The 18620-nt window shown below is 43.8% G+C and overlaps 1 protein-coding gene across 4 annotated transcripts in view; it reads right to left on the bottom strand.

Annotated features, from left to right (window-relative positions):
- Nucleotides 1-18620, bottom strand: part of creb5b (cAMP responsive element binding protein 5b) — a 299242-nt gene that overhangs the window by 111158 nt on the left and 169464 nt on the right. For all 4 annotated transcript variants that reach the window (XM_055659976.1, XM_055659968.1, XM_055659958.1 and 1 more), the window contains one exon: nucleotides 3825-3951. In XM_055659976.1, coding sequence (XP_055515951.1) covers nucleotides 3825-3951 — 127 coding nt within the window. The remainder of the gene's footprint in view (nucleotides 1-3824; nucleotides 3952-18620) is intronic.

Genomic DNA, 18620 nt, shown 5'->3' with positions numbered 1-18620 from the left:
CACCAATGGCCACTTGGCTGGCTGTCAAAACAACAGCAGACCCGGGACAGGTTGGCTGCTCTAAACATTTCTCCTGTCCCCAGCAGACCGTCGCGACCCACCATCTTTAATGTCCGGTGGTGGCATTGGATATTCTGACATTGACAGTGACAGGCCCACAACCAAAGTCCACTTTGCATTGGCTGTACAATATGCCCACAGAGGTACATCAATATTTCCAGAAGTTCCTTCAATGAAGAATGGCTTGTCACTTGGTAAGCAGAATGCAAATGGACACAACAAACCTAGATCTTCCAAAGGTTCAGTATTTCAATTATTAAATCACTAGTCACAGGAGCATTTTTAAATTTCTAACAATCGCTAATTGTCCAGAATGGTTTGTGCTTTGCAGCTGCTGATTAATCTTTAATGCACGGCCAGCACTGCTGTTATTTATAATATCTAAGATGTGGAGTGTTTACTTTCTGTTTGAGAAATATTTTATTTGCATTTCAAATTTTGTGGTTAAGTTTATGTACAAAGCTGGAAGCCATTTTGGGCTTCACTAGTGTTTTGCCAAAGTTACAGCAGGAAACCTCAAAGGGCCCCAGGGAGTTTTTGCAGCAATACCTTCAAAGCATGGTCTACAATTTAGATTGTGGAGCATTGTTGAAACAGCATTTACCATAAATAGAGTGAAATGTGATACTGACGTTTCTGGGTTCTTTTTAATCACATACACATTTCTGATTGTGCAAAGCACCTTTTGGATGATTGAATGGTAAATTAAACTGCTTTGTCCAACAAGACTATGACTAAACCCAGGGTAAGTAAGCAGCAACTTCACTAAGAAAATTGCATTCTCTCCTTTAACTGTTCGTATACACCACCAGGATAGAGACACGCTAATCAATCATCTCCCCTCCCAACTGACTATCAATCCCATTAGGACCCTGAAGGAGGTTACAGTCACCCTAACCACCAACGACTCCTTCGCCTTCTGATTAGTCAAGGGACTGTTCAGGGTCGGACAATTTTCACCATTCCCATCCCAGCAATGCTGTAACCCCCAATGGAAAACGCGATCTCCACAATTAGCTCATTGCAAGCAACATCCTAACTACAGCTACATTACTGAGCACTGATCTGACCCATCATCTCAGGCCACTTGGCTGATTGCCAAACCAGCACCAGGCCCAGGTCAGTTGTCCACACCAACTGTTTCTCCTGCCACCCACCCAAACCCCACTGCCCCAGTCCTAGTTGAGCAGCATTAATGGCCTGAAAATGTGCAATTGACTAAATGGCCTGGACATACAAAACGTGCTTGTTAGGTAAACAATTGAAATCTCCTGTACAATGAGCCCATGTAAGTGCATCAGAATTTATGTTCATACACTTTAAGAAAAAGCAATTGGCAAAATCTGAAACAAAAAGCATTAATTCCTTTTCAAGGGATATCTAGTTTTGCAAATTCTGATATTCCATCACAAAATCAGTTTTGAGGTAACTGCTTTCATCAGGCAAAAACATATTTATAGCCAGACATCACTTCACCTCTGCAGGTTTAGATGGTCATGTAACAAGAGCATCTTAAGTTGAAAACACACTATTCCAAAATTATTATGGGGTGGCACTATGGCACAGCAGGTAGAGTCAAAGTCATAGAGTGATACAGTATGAAAACAGGCCCATCGTCCCAACTTGCCCACACCGGCCAACAATATCCCAGCTACAGTAGTCCCACTTGCCTGCACTTGGTCCATATCCCTCCATATCCCTCCAAACCTGTCCTATCCATGTACCTTTCAAACTGTTTCTTAAACGATGGGATAGTCCCAGCCTCAACTACCTCCTCTGGCAGCTTGTTCCATACACCCACCACCCTTTGTGTGAAAAGGTTGCCCCTCAGATTCCTATTAAATCTTTTCCCCTTCACCTTGAAGCTATGTCCTCTGATCCTCAATTCCCATACTCTGGGCAAGAGACTCAGTGCATCTACCCGATCTATTCCTTTCATGAATTTGTATACCTAGAGCTGCTGTCTCACAATGCCAGAGACCCAGGTTCGATCCCGACCCCAAACTCTGTCTGTGGTGTTTGAATGTTCTCTCTGTAGGTTATTGACCACTGTAAATGTAGGGATAGTGTTTAGGGAGTGGATGATAAAATGGGATAACATAAAACTAGTATGAACGTGATCGATGGTCGGCGTGGACTCAGTGGGCCGAAGGGCCTATAAAGCTGAATTTACTGAGACGATCATCCATTTCCAATCACATTGTTATAAATTCATGTCATGGGGCCAGACTTAGGCCATTTGGCCCATCGATTCTACTCCATCATTCAATCATGTCAGACGTATCTTTCCTTCACAACCCCATTCTCCTGCCTTCTCCCCGTAACCTTTGACACCCTTGCTAATCAATAAGCTCTCAATCTCCACTTTAAAATACCTAATGTCTTGGCCTCCACTGCCATCTGTGGCAATGAAATCCACAGATTCACTAACCTCTGACTAAAGAAACTTCTCCTCATCTAAGTACTCGCCAAGCCCCTGGTCCCAGCAGGGTTCATGTGCCGTCTGTCCCATCAGAATAACTCACTCCTTCCCCAATACTGATGCTATTGTCCTTCGAATTCAAACCCATTCCCCCACACCAATTCTTTAATCATCTCGCCCTACATCAATTTGTTTGTGGCTCAGGTAGCAATCCAGAGATTATTACCTTGGTGGTTTTGCTTTTTCATATAGTCCCTAGTTGCTCAAATTCCCTCAGCAGAACCTCTCTCCATGTTCTACCTACGGCTACAACAAAGCAAAGATAGGAGTCCCGGGTCCCCACTACAACTAGTTCCGCAAGGCGGGTATTTACAAACGGAGAGGGAATGTCCTCCAACCTTGCGGATGACACAGGCAGGCAATGTGTGACAGAGAAGACTCATGTCTTGGATAGGCTTGAGTGGGCAAATCTTCTGGCAGATCCCTTTAATGTGAATGCCCCCAGATCCATCTAAACCACAAAGGGGGATCCGATGGCACTACACCAGTCTCATGCAGGTAGCAGGCAGTAAAGAAAGCTGGCTTCCTTCCTAGAGCCCTACTCACTTGTATTCTGCACAGGGAGTAAGAAGTTTTGGTCAGACATTATTGCCATAGCCAGAGCCCAAGACTGATATGGCTGTCCTGTAACAGACTGCTCCTTGGATACCCTCTACCTACTTCACTGTAGTCACACCTTCCTTCTTCTGACCACAGACCAAATTGGAAGCAGTTAATCTAACAGGTGTGACTGCCTTCAGAAAAGCAGTGTCCAGATAATTTTTCCCCATCCCTTATGTGTCAGTGTTTGGAGTGTTTGGAGCCAGCTGACCAACAAATCTTCCCCTTCCCGCTCCCTTCTGCATTTTGCAGGGACCATTATGGTTATATGTCTTCCTAATTCGCTCACCGTTACCCATCCACACGTCCCTGTCCCCTTTCACTTACACCTGCAACTGTAGGCGGTACAACTACTTTAGAGGGGCAGCTTCTTCCAGTCTGATGTCAGGCTTCTGAACTGTCCTTCCAAAGACAATGGTACTGTCCGATTCACCTCTACCCCACTGAGAACACAGGACTTTGGCAATGGAACTGATGCTCGACAGTCGGTTTTGCCTCCATTGTTACCCCATTAGGTCGCCCTACTATATAGGCCAATATGAGTAAACATTTATAAAAGTTGAAATGTTAACATTGCATTTGGGAGCAATGGATGCCATATGTTGCTTGCCATGTTACAACGCCAAACATCAGAAGGGGATTGGAGTGCAATATTCAGAGCAGAATAAACATAAATACTTACAGGCATCAGTACTGCAGAAGATCCAGGCATGGTGGAATTTGGAAGGTTGCCAGGCATCGACCCTGGCATGGGCTGCCTTTGTCTGTTTTGTAGATGGAGTAGGGAAGATAGAGATCCTGGAACAGGCCTGTGGAATAAACAAAGGTAGGTGTATCAGAAAACTATTTACAATTACAAAGTACAATTACTTCAATTGTGCATTCCAGAATAGTCAGGAAGGAGTGCGTGGGAAGGGACGGGGTTAATGATTTTAAAAGGAGGGATATTATTTACAATACATTACACATATGTGTGTGGGCTGTTTTATAGCAGCAGTTATCAAGACCAATCCCGCCACAAATAAGTAGGAAGTTTAATCGATAGGTGTAGATCAGAATCACGCTGAGAAATTGGGTGTCCGATTTAGCAATTGCACTCCTTCACAAATTTCCGAAAGACTTGAAAACCTGGCAGTGATTGGAGCCAGAAGCCCTACAAGCCTCAGCAAGTACTTTACACCACTCCTTGTTGTTTTCTCACCATCAGTGGTGGTTTTGCTTTCATCTGCCCCGATCATTAATCTCCCTTCTTCAACTTCAGTATTTCTCATCCTCCAGAGTGTAACACACTTCATCCTGTCACTGTAGCATGGTTACATTGATGTTTAGTAAGGCAACTAACAAGGAAAGAGCATCGAACCAAACATTCTTTGTTGATGGCAAACAACATTGAACTGACGGCAGTGGGTGATTCAATTATATTGAAACACATCGTTCTTAAAGAAATATACACACTCATTATGCTACATGGTTTCCCTTCAGAAATGGAACAAACCCATATCAACAATATCCATCAACATATATTAAATTACTTGACCATTTAACTATTTACATCAAGCCAAAATTATATATAAAAATTACTTACAAAACATACATACACAGTCAATTCAGCAGAAGGAAAATCTACTTATTTTCAATGAATATATTCAATATAAACTAGGCATAGCAATTCAACAATTACGTATCTCTGATCCACTAAGTGACTTCTCCAATGGGTTTTATATACAACAAAGTAGCCACTATCTCATAGTAAATACTGTTTGCTTTACTTACCATTGTGATAAGCATGAGCATTGCTTTCTTTGTTGACTCAAACATTCAACTGCAAATCCATGGGTTTGCAAAAACACCCTTATGTGCGTGTCCCACATAGGCGTTTTTTTGGGCAACTGCCGGCGACTGTCATAGTCGTAGCAGGTCGCTGAAAAACTAGCGACTGGACCGTCCCCCCCCCACCCCCACCCCACGATAATGTCTACAACAACCTACCACCTAGTCGACGTCAAGCTATGGCAAGCTACCGACAACCGGCGACCATTAGGACATCCACCTATGACCACACCTATGACAAGCTACCTAAGACACCCATGACAAGCTACGACAGGGTAAGATAATTCAGTCGCCGGTACCTGTCGCCAGTTGACGTAGGTGGTCGCCACTGGAATTCACCGAGATCATCACCGGCGGCAACCTACGTTATCCTGGCGACAACCTACGTAATCCTGGTGACAGCACCTACATCAGGCTATGATCGTTGGTGTCAAGCCCACGGGTGCTGCCAAAAAGTTTTGAACATTTCAAAATCCAGCGGCAATCAGAAAATAAGGTACGACTGACTATTTGGGCGACTGATCAGACCACACAGGCGACACTCCAGTGACCTTGTGGCGACAACCTAGTCACCTGTAGTCGCCTAAAAAAATCGCCTAAGTGGGACAGGGGCATTACAGTTCTCACTTTGTCACAGAAAGTACATTAAAGATCTCTTCAGATTGCACTGGTAGACTGAAGTGCATCTGCACTCACATTACAATGGAGAAAGCCACCTGGTCTCTTTCCCAAAAGTACTTTTTCTTGCATTCCCAGCTGGTGAAAATGTAGCTGCTTATTTCTCATTCTCTGCAATGTCACCTAGTTAAAGCTGCAGAAGTTAATCTGTGGGGCTGGTGAGGCATTTCTGGAAATGGCTTTGTCAATGATCATCTTGGTTGGAGCCAGAGTGCCACACAAGTTCCAGCATCTGAAATTTCATTCAGTGTCCAAATGTTCCTCTAATTTGCGTTTGTCCTCAAACTGCCAATGGAGAAGACAAGTCGGTGTGGAGCGCAAAGGGGAAATAAAATGGCAAACAATAGAAGATCCAGATGGTCACAGTTGACTGACCATAAGTGACCAGCAAAGCAGTCGCCTAGTCTGTGGTTGGTTCCTTTGTAAAGGAGCTACATTGATTGCACCAAATGCTATAGCCAGTCTTGGAGGATGTGCAGGCGAACGCCTGAAGGTGTGAATTCCTCGGGACAGCCCCCACTCTCCCACGGCCACCCTCCGAGGGCTGCGGGTCGGGTGGAGTGGAGGTTTGGGACAATGTTCACGCCTTCACAGTGATGTGGTGGACGCGGGGGTCTGGACCAATCGCTGACAAGTCCCGCCCCCCGGCAACGTCAAGTCCGTTATTGGACTTTTCTGTTGAGCGGCAGTCGGTCCTTTGGCGTGTAGGTGACGTCACCTTTCGGGTAGGTGGCGTTTCGACAGAGCGCGCATTCGGTAAGTTTGCTTTTAGGCGACACAGCTTTTCGGTTCGTTGGCTTTTAGGCGTCCCGCCCTTTCGGTTAGTTTGCATTTAAGTGTCCCATCCTTTCGGTTAGTAGGCATTTCGTCTTCGGACTCTTTCAGGTTCATTGGCGTTTCGGCCTCTTTTCTATTCGGTTCTTTGGCTTCGGCTTCTTTGCTTCGGCCTCTCCTCTGTCGGCGCCACGTCTAGGTACCGTCACACCAATCCCCCATTGCCCGAATTAATTGAGCAGATATGTGCTACTTGTTGGGGCTGTCACGTCTGATACAAATGCATCGATACATTTTATTTATTTATCCTTGGAATAAAAGAAAGACCAATGTTTATTAGCCATCCCTGTTTCCCCTGCAAAACTAGTGAATAGGTCTTCTTATAGTACTTCTTTAATCTAACTTGGGGAAGTCAGTTTAGGGTTAAAATATGTAGATCCAGAGTTATCTACAGACTACATCAGCAGATTTCATTCTGAAAAGGAAGTTAGTGAACCAGTTAAATGTTCACAAGCTAAGAACCACATGATAACTGTTACTCATACCAGCTTTTTATTCCTCTCAAACTGGTGGAATCTGAACTTTCAGGGTGCCTGTCCTGATCTCTGAATTCCTGACCCAAAACCGCACATTGCTACTATTTTACCATATGCTTGCAAACTGAAAGCAAGTGTCAATTTCAATGTCTGAAGATGGTCTGGGTGCCAAAAGTAACATAAACCTTATTTTCTCAATGCATGGCACTGCATAATACAGGGGTTTATGCTAATTCCTCACTTTAGACAGGAGAAGGTCAGCGACTTTAAATGTTAACTACAGGGAATGTCACCTCAACCGGTTGTTTTTACAGGCAACACCTTTTTACGGTGGCAAATATCATAGCCACTAAGTGTCCCAGCAAGGAGTACAGAAATCTGCTCCCATGGCACATGCGAGAACCTGATTACGTGATTTTCTTCAGAATATGGAAACCCAGATGCGGAAGAAAGATTTTAGATGTTTTCCGAGCCGTCCCTGTGAGCTAGAAGCAGAAGTTGTACTCTGTGATCCACCTTTTCCATAGGTATCTGAAAGGAGCCAGAGACCAACAGTTCTGGTGGCCAAACGTTTCTGCCACTTTCCAGTTAAAATTGCTGGAATCTTCCATATCCCAATCATTAGGCTCTATCGTGTGAATGGTTTTGAGAGTGCCTGGCTATGGTATTCCTAACTAACTTGGCTTATTGCAAAGTGAGAGTCAAGCCACAAAGAATAAACAAGTTCCTGTGTTGAAATCATCAGGACATGCATGTCCATTAGACAGTGATTCTTTAGCTACTTCCATTAATTTCCATAAATATATGGATCCCATAACTTTTCCCCAAAGCAGCATTTTCATTATAAATTCAGAACCCTTCTGCCGACTAAGCAGTTTCTATGCACTACAGATACATAGTTTCGAAAGTCTTGATACCATGCTGAATGTTCCTTCTCCACTCTGAGTAGTCACTCTGAGCAGGCCAGAGATTCCGAGAAGTCGGTGGGGCTGTTATATTTCTTCAAGAAAGCTTGGAGGAAATCCTTTCCCTTTGCCTGCCTGGTAATCTCTTCCCATGACACAATGGTCTAATTCAAGAGTCTGATGTCAGGCATCAAAACACTGTGGCCTGCCAATGCAGTCAACTGAGTTCAATGAGAACCTGAGTGGTAGAGATCTTGGCCTTGGAGAGAGCAATGACTCTACCAGCCCTTGCATTAACCATGTGTTCAAGAAGGAACTGCAGATGCTGGAAAATCGAAGGTACACAAAAATGCTGGAGAAACTCAGCGGGTGCAGCAGCATCTATGGAGCGAAGGAAATAGGTAACGTTTCGGGCCGAAACCCTTCTTCTGAATACCTTGCATTAACCATCTTTGCAGAGGCTTGAATTGTGGTGAAGCATTTTTCTGTACAGTTCAAGTCATGCTTAGTGGGCTCATTATTCAATCTCCGCTGTCCTGATAATGTTCCTTGAAGAAGTCAAGAAGGTCGAATTTTTAAGCATGAATGTATCATATTCACATATTTGAGGGGGTTAATTGTAGGAGTTCATCACACTCAAGCAAAGGGGGAAAGTACCGACTGGTGATTGTGGATGCAGGATCTCATACGACAGGTGTAAAATCCACCCTACCGCACATTCCAGTGAAGTACAAAGTCTGAAGAAGGGTCCCAACCTGAAATGTTGCTTATCCATTCCCTCCACAGATTCTGCGAAACACACTCAGTTACGCCAGATGTTTGTGTTTGCCTAACATTCCAGCATCAACAGTTCCATGTATGCACAAATATCCAGGGCTGGAGGAATTTGTACACTTCTCAGTTAGATCCTCATATTCCCCGTCCTGCTGCAAATTCCATGTGGAAAGGGTTAATGCCTTACAGACATAACATCCTTAAATGTAGTCTGTAGTCCTAGTCTGCATTGTTCCATTGTCTGCCATTTCTGCCCCTGCTCCACAATAATGCATTCAATAATATGTTGCACCTAATCTTGGTAGGAATGGATGATAAGTTGCAGTCACGTCACAATCTCAGAAACAGGCAAAAAATTAAGTCCAGATTTTCACGGGTGGAATGGTAATAAAATAAAGCCAAAATTCCAGTTGTAGTATTTATTACTGAGTCTCTCTGAAACCTAGATCTATCCCTCAGCTCCGTCTGCGTTAGCGGATCATGGCAACAGCTACACCTTATAGTTCCCACCCTAAATTACACAAAGTGCAATTGTGAAATTTAACAACTCAGAGCCGTAGTGGCACTGGTCTTTGCTGCAGTAATGAAGGTAAATGCTGTAGCTAGGCACAAAAAGCTGGGGTGACTCAGTGGGACAGGCAGCATCTCTGGAGGCAAGGAATGGGTGACATTTCGGGTTGAGAACCTTCTTCAGATTGTCTGAATGCTGTAGTCTCGTTTCTAAGTTCAGTGCCTGTTGTACCTGGCCATTCTTTTTCATCTGCTTTTTCACCCCTCTCAACTATTTGTTTTGTTATTAGTTTTGTGTTTTGCTAACGTATATATGCTTCAAAGTTTACGTTCTTTTTACAAGACACAGCAGCCCAATTCAATGCATAGTTACAGCATTTTCCCAGTTGTTAGTCCCTTAATTTTCTTACTATATTACAGGTATTACAGAGCAGAAGACAACCAAGTATTTTTATACCAGCACTTTGTTAGAACAATCCAAAACTCATCCTCACCTCCTTTTTTCACATTGTCCTATACTCCTTTACACTTATGAATTCCCATCGTGGCTCTCTAGGATGTGAGTTCCTCTTGCTTGCTATGTCTCTGTTTCTCTATTGGGATGGATGGACTCATGGTCCACAGTGTTAAACCGTGATGTTTGGTCATGGCTGTTAAATTTGGCCTTAAAAGGTAATAACCCAGTAAGACATTGTCCAAGTTCAATGGGCAATGGAGAATGAAGGACAAAGTTGTGGTTGATGTATGTCTCAATTTTACAGTTATTACCTTTTTAAACCAGGTTCTCTGATCAGGGTGTGTATTAACTGAGGCTTCAGAATACAAAAGCAAAAAAATCTTGTTTTAATATTGCATCTTTCACAGCTTCAGGACATTAATTGTGAAGCCAATTAATTACTTTTGGAGTGCTGCTGACGTTTTAATGCAGGAAATGCTGCAACCAATCTGTGCAGCTTCAACAAACGCAAAGTGATGATGACCAGATAATCTGTTGTAGTTATGTTGGTTTTAAGGATATTGGCCAGAATATCGTGGCAATCATTCCTGTTCATCTTTAAAACAACATACGGATACTTTACATTCACCTATGAGAATAGTTGGGCTCTGACTTAATATTCCATCCAATTAACGATAACTCAACACTATAGCTCTCCCTCAATACTACTCCTTCATAGCAAAAGGATTTGAGTATAGGAGCAGGGAGGTTCTACTGCAGTTGTACAGGGTCTTGGTGAGACCACAACTGGAGTATTGCGTACAATTTTGGTCTCCTAATCTGAGGAAAGACATTCTTGCCGTAGAGGGAGTACAGAGAAGGTTCACCAGACTGATTCCTGGGATGTCAGAACTTTCATATGAAGAAAGACTGGATAGACTCGGTTTGTACTCGCTAGAATTTAGAAGGTTGAAGGGGGATCTTATAGAAATGTACAAAATTCTTAAGGGGTTGGTCAGGCTAGATGCAGGAAGATGTTCCCGATTCTCTCCAGACCCCCTGATCACTTTAGGATACAAGGGGAAATCTTTTAGGACCGAGATGAGGAAAACTATTTTCACACAGAGAGTGGTGAATCTCTGGAATTCTCTGCCGCAGAAGGTAGTTGAGGCCAATTCAGTGGCTATATTTAAGAGGGAGTTAGAGATGGCCCTTGTGGCACCACTCAGGGGATATGTGAGAAAACAGGATTGAGTTGGATGATCAGCCATGATCGGTCAGGCTCGAAAGGCCGAATGGCCTACTCCTCACCTATTTTCTATGTGTTTCCCTTGTTTACACTGGAACCTAGACTTGCATCCTTGACTCCTGGAGAGTGTCTTGAATACACAACCTTCTGGCTCAGAATATAACTCAATAACCATCTTTAATAAATGAAAACCAGGATTGAGACACTGGAGACTGCAGATCAGATTCAGATTCAACTTTAATTGTCATTGTCAGTGTACAGTACAGAGACAACGAAATGCAGTTAGCATGGAATCTGGAGCAGTGATCAATCTGCTGGAGTAACTCAGTGGGATGAGCTGCATCTTTGGGGGTAAATGGACAGTCAGTTTCAGGTCAAGAACCTTTATCTGAACGCTGACTTCCCTCCACAGATCGTCCATTTCCCTCCACAGATCGAGCTTGACTAAGTTCCTTCAGCACATTGACAGTGATTCAATCTCATCCACTTTAATTTCATTTGTGTTGCTTGTATTTAGAAACATAGACATAGAAACATAGAAATTAGGTGCAGGAGTAGGCCATTTGGCCCTTCGAGCCTGCACTGCCATTCAATATGATCATGGCTGATCATCCAACTCAGTATCCTGTACCTGCCTTCTTTCCATACCCCCTGATCCCTTTAGCCACAAGGGCCACATCTAACTCCCTCTTAAATATAGCCAATGAACTGGCCTCAACTACCTTCTGTGGCAGAGAATTTCAGAGATTCACCACTCTGTGTGAAAAATGTTTTCCTCATCTCAGTCCTAAAAGATTTCCCCCTTATCCTTAAACTGTGACCCCTTGTTCTGGACTTTCCCAACATCGGGAACAATCTTCCTGTATCTAGCCTATCCAACCCCTTAAGAATTTTGATGCTTCTTGCGATAAACTTATGTATTCCACTAAAAATCAGGCAACAGTTGCATTTCACAAAACTATTTCACACCACCTGTATTTTTTCAGTTTCTGCCTGGAAACACCTGAAACAAAAATTAATTTGGCAAAGGTACTATGTTCTTAACCTCCACAACCGATGAACCCAAATCTGTTTTAATAGACCATTCCTCTTAAATGCTCTCTGGCCTGTATTTTTAACCATGGCTCCTACTGCCCATCCACAAGAAATTTGACTGAGTAACCCTGGAATAGCAGTAAATATCCTCAAAATAGAAGTCTTGAAAGATGCACATTTAATATCTTGTGCATCCTTTTCAGGATGTCACATAGACTCCTTTGCAGTTCATTTTAAACTGTGAAGATTACAGTTTAAAACTAATTATTTGAAGGCAATATTTCTTGAAGAAATTCCTTTGAGGTAAGAGATTTAATTGCCATTCTATTAAGCAATATGTCCAGCAACACATTGTTAGAGGAGTCAAAAGAATTGTATTTCTAAAGGTACTAATTCACAATGATCACAAAAGGATTAAGGTCACCGAGTGAAAAATTGAATACTGAAACAGTATTGTTACTTTCATTCATTCTTCTTTTCTCCTACTGCCCAAGCAGATTGACAGAAACTGATACTATCTTTTTAATTATGTAGAATACTGACAGTGTCCCAATCGTTCTTGCAACCGTTGGACTTAATGAACCCTTTGTCATGTAACCCATGTTATTACAGAGGTAACCAGAACTCTTTACAAGACCAATAAAACTTGTTGTCCGTCTTACTTTAGGTTTTCTCTTATTAAATTTCCATCGATTTAAAAGCAGGCACACAAAACCATACATAAAACTGAATTAAAAAGAGTAGATTTTAAACCTTAGCTGGCTCAGTTGAGATCTAATTAGATTTGATGGCACTCATAATCAACAAAAACAAATGTATCTTAATGTTGAACAAACTAACTGCAATCCAAATTTGAACCTAAATTATATCTTCTTTCTTTACATTTTTTAAATATGAAGCCACATTTAAATCTCCAGTTTGAACCTTCATTATCGCCTTCAAAGAAATCAGCTTGTATGTAAGAATAATTTGCCCATTTTATATTTTTATCATACTTATTTTGTCAAATGGATTATTGTGCCACGTTACAATTTTGCACTATCACTGAACAAATTCCTGAACAGTCTGTCATTGAATAGTCTGACAAACGAAACCACATCATCTCTTTCTGACAATCAAGCTCTTCGACACCTCTACCGAGACATGTTAAATGACGCTTTTGGCTGACAGAAATTTCCCCTTAAAGAATTCACAAATCATGTCCAAAATTTGCGATGTGGAATAAAATTCATTCTCACAGCAGTCATGTGCAAAATAGTCAATAATAAACAAAATGTATTTATATCAACTCGTGTTTTTTGATCCATGTGCAGATGGCGCAGCTTTGCCTTATGCAAGTCGTGATGTAAACCTTATATCCCACCCTATAACACAGAGGAAACCAGCATAATATTATGAGAGGCATAGATAGTGTAGATACTCAACCTCTTTTTCCCATGGTAAAAGAGTGTCAAAAAGAAAAGGAGTAAGTTGCAAAGAAGGAATTGGTCGATATCAAGAGGAGGTTGTAGAATCAAATACAATAATTATGTTTAAGAGGCACTTTAATAGACAAGGTATAAAAGTATGGAAGTGTGAAAACACACACCTCCAGATTCAGGGAAAGTTTCTTCCCGGATGTTATCATCCTACCACAATTAAAGAGCAGTCCTGAACTGCTATCCACCTCATTGGGGACATTCGGACTATCTTTGGCTGGACATTACTGGCTTTACCTTGCACTAAACATTATTCCCTTATCTTGTATCTGTACACTGTGAATGACTCGAATGTAATCATGTATTGTCTTTCCGCTGGCTAGTTAGCATGCAACAAAAGCTTTTCTCTGTACCTCAGTACACGTGACAATAAACTAAACTGAACTGAAATGCTCCTATTGAGGGCAAATGAGATTAGTGTACATGGGCCAAAAGGTCGGCATGGAAGTGGGTGGTTGTTGGGCCCATTTCTGAGCTGTACAACTCTGATTCAATGGCTCCATGACGATTAAATCATTTGATTCCTTTCTACTTTCCAGAGTAAGGGCGGCACAGTAGCGCAACGATAGAGTTGCTGCCTTACAGTGCAGAGACCCGAGTTCACACCCATCTACAGATTCAATCTAGGGGAGTTAAAGGTGATGGGGAGAAACAAGGAACTGCACGCTAGTTTACAAAAAAAGACAAAAAGTGCTGGAGTAACTCAGGATTGCTGGAGTACCGGGGCGACATGGTGGCGCAGCGGTAGAGTTGCTGACTTACAGCGCCACAGACCCAGGTTCGATCCTGATTAAAGGTGCTGACTGTATGGAGTTTGTATGTTCTCCCTACGACTGTGGGTTGTCTCCGGGTGCTCCTGTTTCCTCCCACATTCCAAAAACGTGCAAATTTGTAGGTTAATTGGCTTCTGTAAATTGTGTACATTATTTAAATTGTCCGTAGTGTGTAGGATAGAACTAGTGCACTGGGGATCATTGTTCACTGAGGTTTTGGTGAACTGAGGCGGCTGTTTCAATACTATACCTCTAAACTAAATTTAGAATAAAGAAGATGGGCTGAATTTTTAGATTTCCAGTAGACTCTATTTCCTGAGAAGATTACGGAGAGTCAGTTTGTCAAGGAGGATTCTCTCTAACTTCTACAGGTGCACAGTAGAGAGCATGCTGACTGGTTGCATTGTGGCTTGGTTCGGCAACTTGAGCACCCTGGAGAGGAAAAGACTACAAAAAGTAGTAAACACTGCCCAGTCCATCATTGGCTCTGACCTTCCTTCCATCGGGGGGATTTATCGCAGTCGCTGCCTCTAAAAGGCTGGCAGTATCATCAAAGACCCACACCATCCTGGCCACACACTCATCTCCCTGCGACCATCAGGTAGAAGGTACAGGAGCCTGAAGACTGTAACAACCAGGTTCAGGAATAGCTACTTCCCCACAGCCATCAGACTATTAAACCTGGCTCGGACAAAACTCTGATTATTAATAACCAATTATCTGTTATTTGCACTTGATCATTTTATTTATTCATGTGTGTATATATTTATATTATAGTATATGGACACATTGATCTGCTTTGTAGTAAATGCCTACTGCATTCTGTGTGCTGAAGCAAAGCAAGAATTTCATTGTCCTATCAGGGACACATGACAATAAACTCACTTGAACTTGAACTTGGACTGAAAATTGGAAAGGATCTGGTAGTGAATCAAAAAGATTCTGAAGTACAGAAGCCAATAGTTTCTAATCCAGATACCGAATTTCCAGTTTCATGACCAATTTTGTTGAGTTGAATTAAGGTGGGGATACTTCACTAAGGTCAGGGCCATAAAGAATATTACTTGATTAGAATAAAATCCCATTGCCATCTCCCTATTAATCCCCACTCTCTAGAGCTCCTCCCCTTTATCTGACCCATTTTTAACATAAATCTATCCATGAAAATTGTTTTGAAAAATTTGGTAATAAATGTGGCCACCACAATGTCGCTGCCGAGCCCAGTCAACCTTGCAAAGTTATCATCAAACTGGGCCATTTGTTCCATGAACAAGTCAAGAAAAATTATTGTCTTAGAAATGCTCACGGAATCATGCCTTACAAATAAGATGCTGGGTTGCTCCATCTGCCCTGACCTCCAGAGGATGGAGAACAGTGTTATACAGGTTAAAGATATTAACCCTGGGAATACTCAGCATTAGTTCCACACCTCAAGAACCATATTGTCAACATCCCCAATTGTACTCCATCAGCTAATTAATTGGCGCTCTGTATTGAACTGTGCTTGGAAGAAGTAATGAAATCAGAATGGGCACAAATAATTCACTGGGTGTTGGACTTCAATGTCTATTGAATGGGATGGCTTGGTGGCACACCAGGGACTGAGCTGGCTGAGTCCTGAAGGATTTGGCTGCCACAATGAGAATCTGAAAGATAGTGAATGAACCAAAACGCGGGATAACCATACTGAGAACAACTTTACGAGTCTCCCTGTGAAGAATGCATCTGCCTGTAGCCACATTGCTTGGATAGTCTTATGGAGGTGGTATCCCGTTCACACATAAATGACACTCTCCATTATGTTCAAAAGTGATAGGAGCCAAATTAGGCCATTCGGTTCATCAAGTCTACTCCACCATTCAATCATGGCTGATCTGACTCTTCCCCCTCAAACCCATTCTCCTGCCTTCTCCCCATAACCCCTGCAACCCATACTAATTAGAATCTATCTATCTATGCCTTAAAATATCCATTAACTTGGCCTCCTATGATAAAAAAAATCCACAAATTCAGTATCATCTGACTAAAGAAATTCCTCCTCAACTCCTTCCTAAAGAAACTTCCTTTTATTCTGCTGAGTCCTCTGGTCCTTGACTCTCCCACTAGTGGGAACATCCTCTCCACATCCACTCTATCCAAGTCTTTCACGTTATGTTGTATGGCACTAAAATCAAGCTAAATTGTATAGACTCAATAGATCTGGTTGCTCATATCATGGATCCATCAGAGAATGTGGATCATCAGCAGTGGCAACAGAAACATTGGCCATCATAATCTGTCAAGGCCCTCACTCCATCATTCAAAAAACAGTTTAATGAGGATACAGAAGAACAATGAGAGCAGCACCAAATGAGATGACAACATTGTGAAGCTGCCAACCTGATTACATGCATCCTAGACAGCAAGAGCAGCTTGCATTTGACAAAGCTGAGCTGTCCCTCAGTTAATGAGTCAGAACCAAGCACAACGTGTCTTGCCATTGTCCGTCATGAATGGTGATGGGTAACTCAGCTGCCAGCAAGATGTAGAGATGTTTCAAAAGGCAGCCGGGCCTTTCAGTAGGGACCAGAATGTGAGAACCAAAGCTAAAACATCCCAGAGGTGGCAAATAGATAATCTATAGCTTCCTCCCAAGATCACCTCCATCACAGAATACACATTTTAATGGCTGACAACACCAGATACGGTAACAATTATGGTAATACATACCTTGGCTGCAGTACTGGGCTCGTTCTACAGAAATTATGAAACCCATGGATCAGGTATACTGTCAGAACCTTTTCGCCAGGGTAGAAATGTCACATACTAGAGGGCATACTGTTAAGGTGAGAGGAGAAAACTTTAAAGGAGATATGTGGGCAAGTTTTTTTTTTAAACAGAGTGATGGCTGCCTGCAACAAACTGTCTGGGTGGTGGTGGAAGCAGATACAATAGTGGTGTTTAAAAGGCACATGGATATGCGGGCAATGGTGGGATATGGATAATGTGCAGTCAGAAGTGTTTCATTTAATTCGGCATCATGTTCGGCACTAGGGTTGCCAACTTTCTCACTCCCAAATAAGGGGCAAAAGGCCAAAATAAGGGACGAATTCCCGACGGCGAATGATGAGTTGGCCCAGGTGCTGGACTGCACACAAAGCTTAGCCGGAGGGTCAGCTGAGGAGTTTTGGCCCAGGCGCCAGGGACGAGCGACATCGTGCGTAAAGTCCGGCACCCCATCTAACTCATCGGCCATGAGAAGGAGGGGTGGTGGTGTCGACGGTAAGCGAAGGTTAGACAGCTGGCCGGGTTGCCGACCGATAGGACCACAGGCTGCACTACCTCAGGACAGGTGAGGTGGGGCCAGACGCCCCGACCCGACAGTCCCTCAACCCGAGTAGTAGCAGTCAAATACGGGACAAGGGCGGACCCGTATGGGACAAATCAATTTAGCCCAATATACGGGATGTCCCGGCTAATACGGGACAATTGGCAACCCGATTCGGCACAGACATTGTGTGCCAAAAGGCCTATTCCTAATCTGTGTTATTCTATGAAACTAGTTAAGCCACCAGCCAAGCTATGTCAGTACAGTCACAAAGTTGGCAGTTACTCCCAGATACACCACACGCGACAGACGACTCCCAGGATGAGCAGCAGAGTCAACCGGCTGATGAGCCGCCAAGAGCAACCTGGCTGAGAGCCGCTGAGAACTAAGAGAGGCCAGGCCGGCCACCTGCGACCACATACAGCAGCAGGCCTGGTTTGCCGCTGCAAGAAGATAAGACTGTACAGGTGCACAACCTTTTATCCAGTGTTCCGGAAACCGAAAAACTCCGAAAACCAGCCATTTTTCCAGGATGTTGTCTGCACACCAAAGCTCGCGTTTGGCGCCAAACTTGACCCGGAGACCGGGGAGACACTTAAACATCTGTAAATCATTGCTTAAATGTTAGTCAGTTAGTTTGGAGGACTTTTATGTGAAGGGGGGGGTGAAGGGGTAAACTTTAATTCTTAGTCCCCTACCTGGTCGGAGAGGCGGGGAGCGGTCAATGCCTTACCGGGTCGCCGTGCAGTAAGCTCCGCAGCGCTGTGGCCGCCAACTCCCAGCTGGGGCTGCGGGCGTCCGGCCGCGGGCGGCACCGGTTGTAACTCCGACCCCGGTAACTCTACCCCTGGCTGCGAGGCGCTCCAAATCCGGCGCCGCCCGCGGCCGGACACCTGCAGCCCCAGCTCCGCGAATGTTGGAAGTCGGCGGCGTCGCAGCGCTGGGATACCAGCGGGGAGCGGGCAATGCCTTACCGGGTCGCCGTGCGGTAAGCTCCGGAGCGCTGTGGCCGCCGACTCCCAACATTCGCGGAGCTGGGGCTGCGGGCGTCCGGCCGCGGGCGGCGCTGGATTTGGAGCGCCTCGCAGCCAGGGGTAGAGTTGCCGGGGTCGGAGCTCCAACCGGCGCCGCCCGCGGCCGGACGGGGCCCCCAGCCCCGCGATGTTGGGAGTCGCCGACCAGGGAGGGGACTA

This window comes from Leucoraja erinacea, chromosome 2 (genome assembly GCF_028641065.1).
Source record: "Leucoraja erinacea ecotype New England chromosome 2, Leri_hhj_1, whole genome shotgun sequence".
In the NCBI taxonomy this organism is placed as follows: Eukaryota; Metazoa; Chordata; class Chondrichthyes; order Rajiformes; family Rajidae; genus Leucoraja; species Leucoraja erinaceus.
The sequence above is the reverse complement of the archived record's forward strand: the minus strand, read 5'-3'. Positions and strand labels throughout refer to the sequence as shown.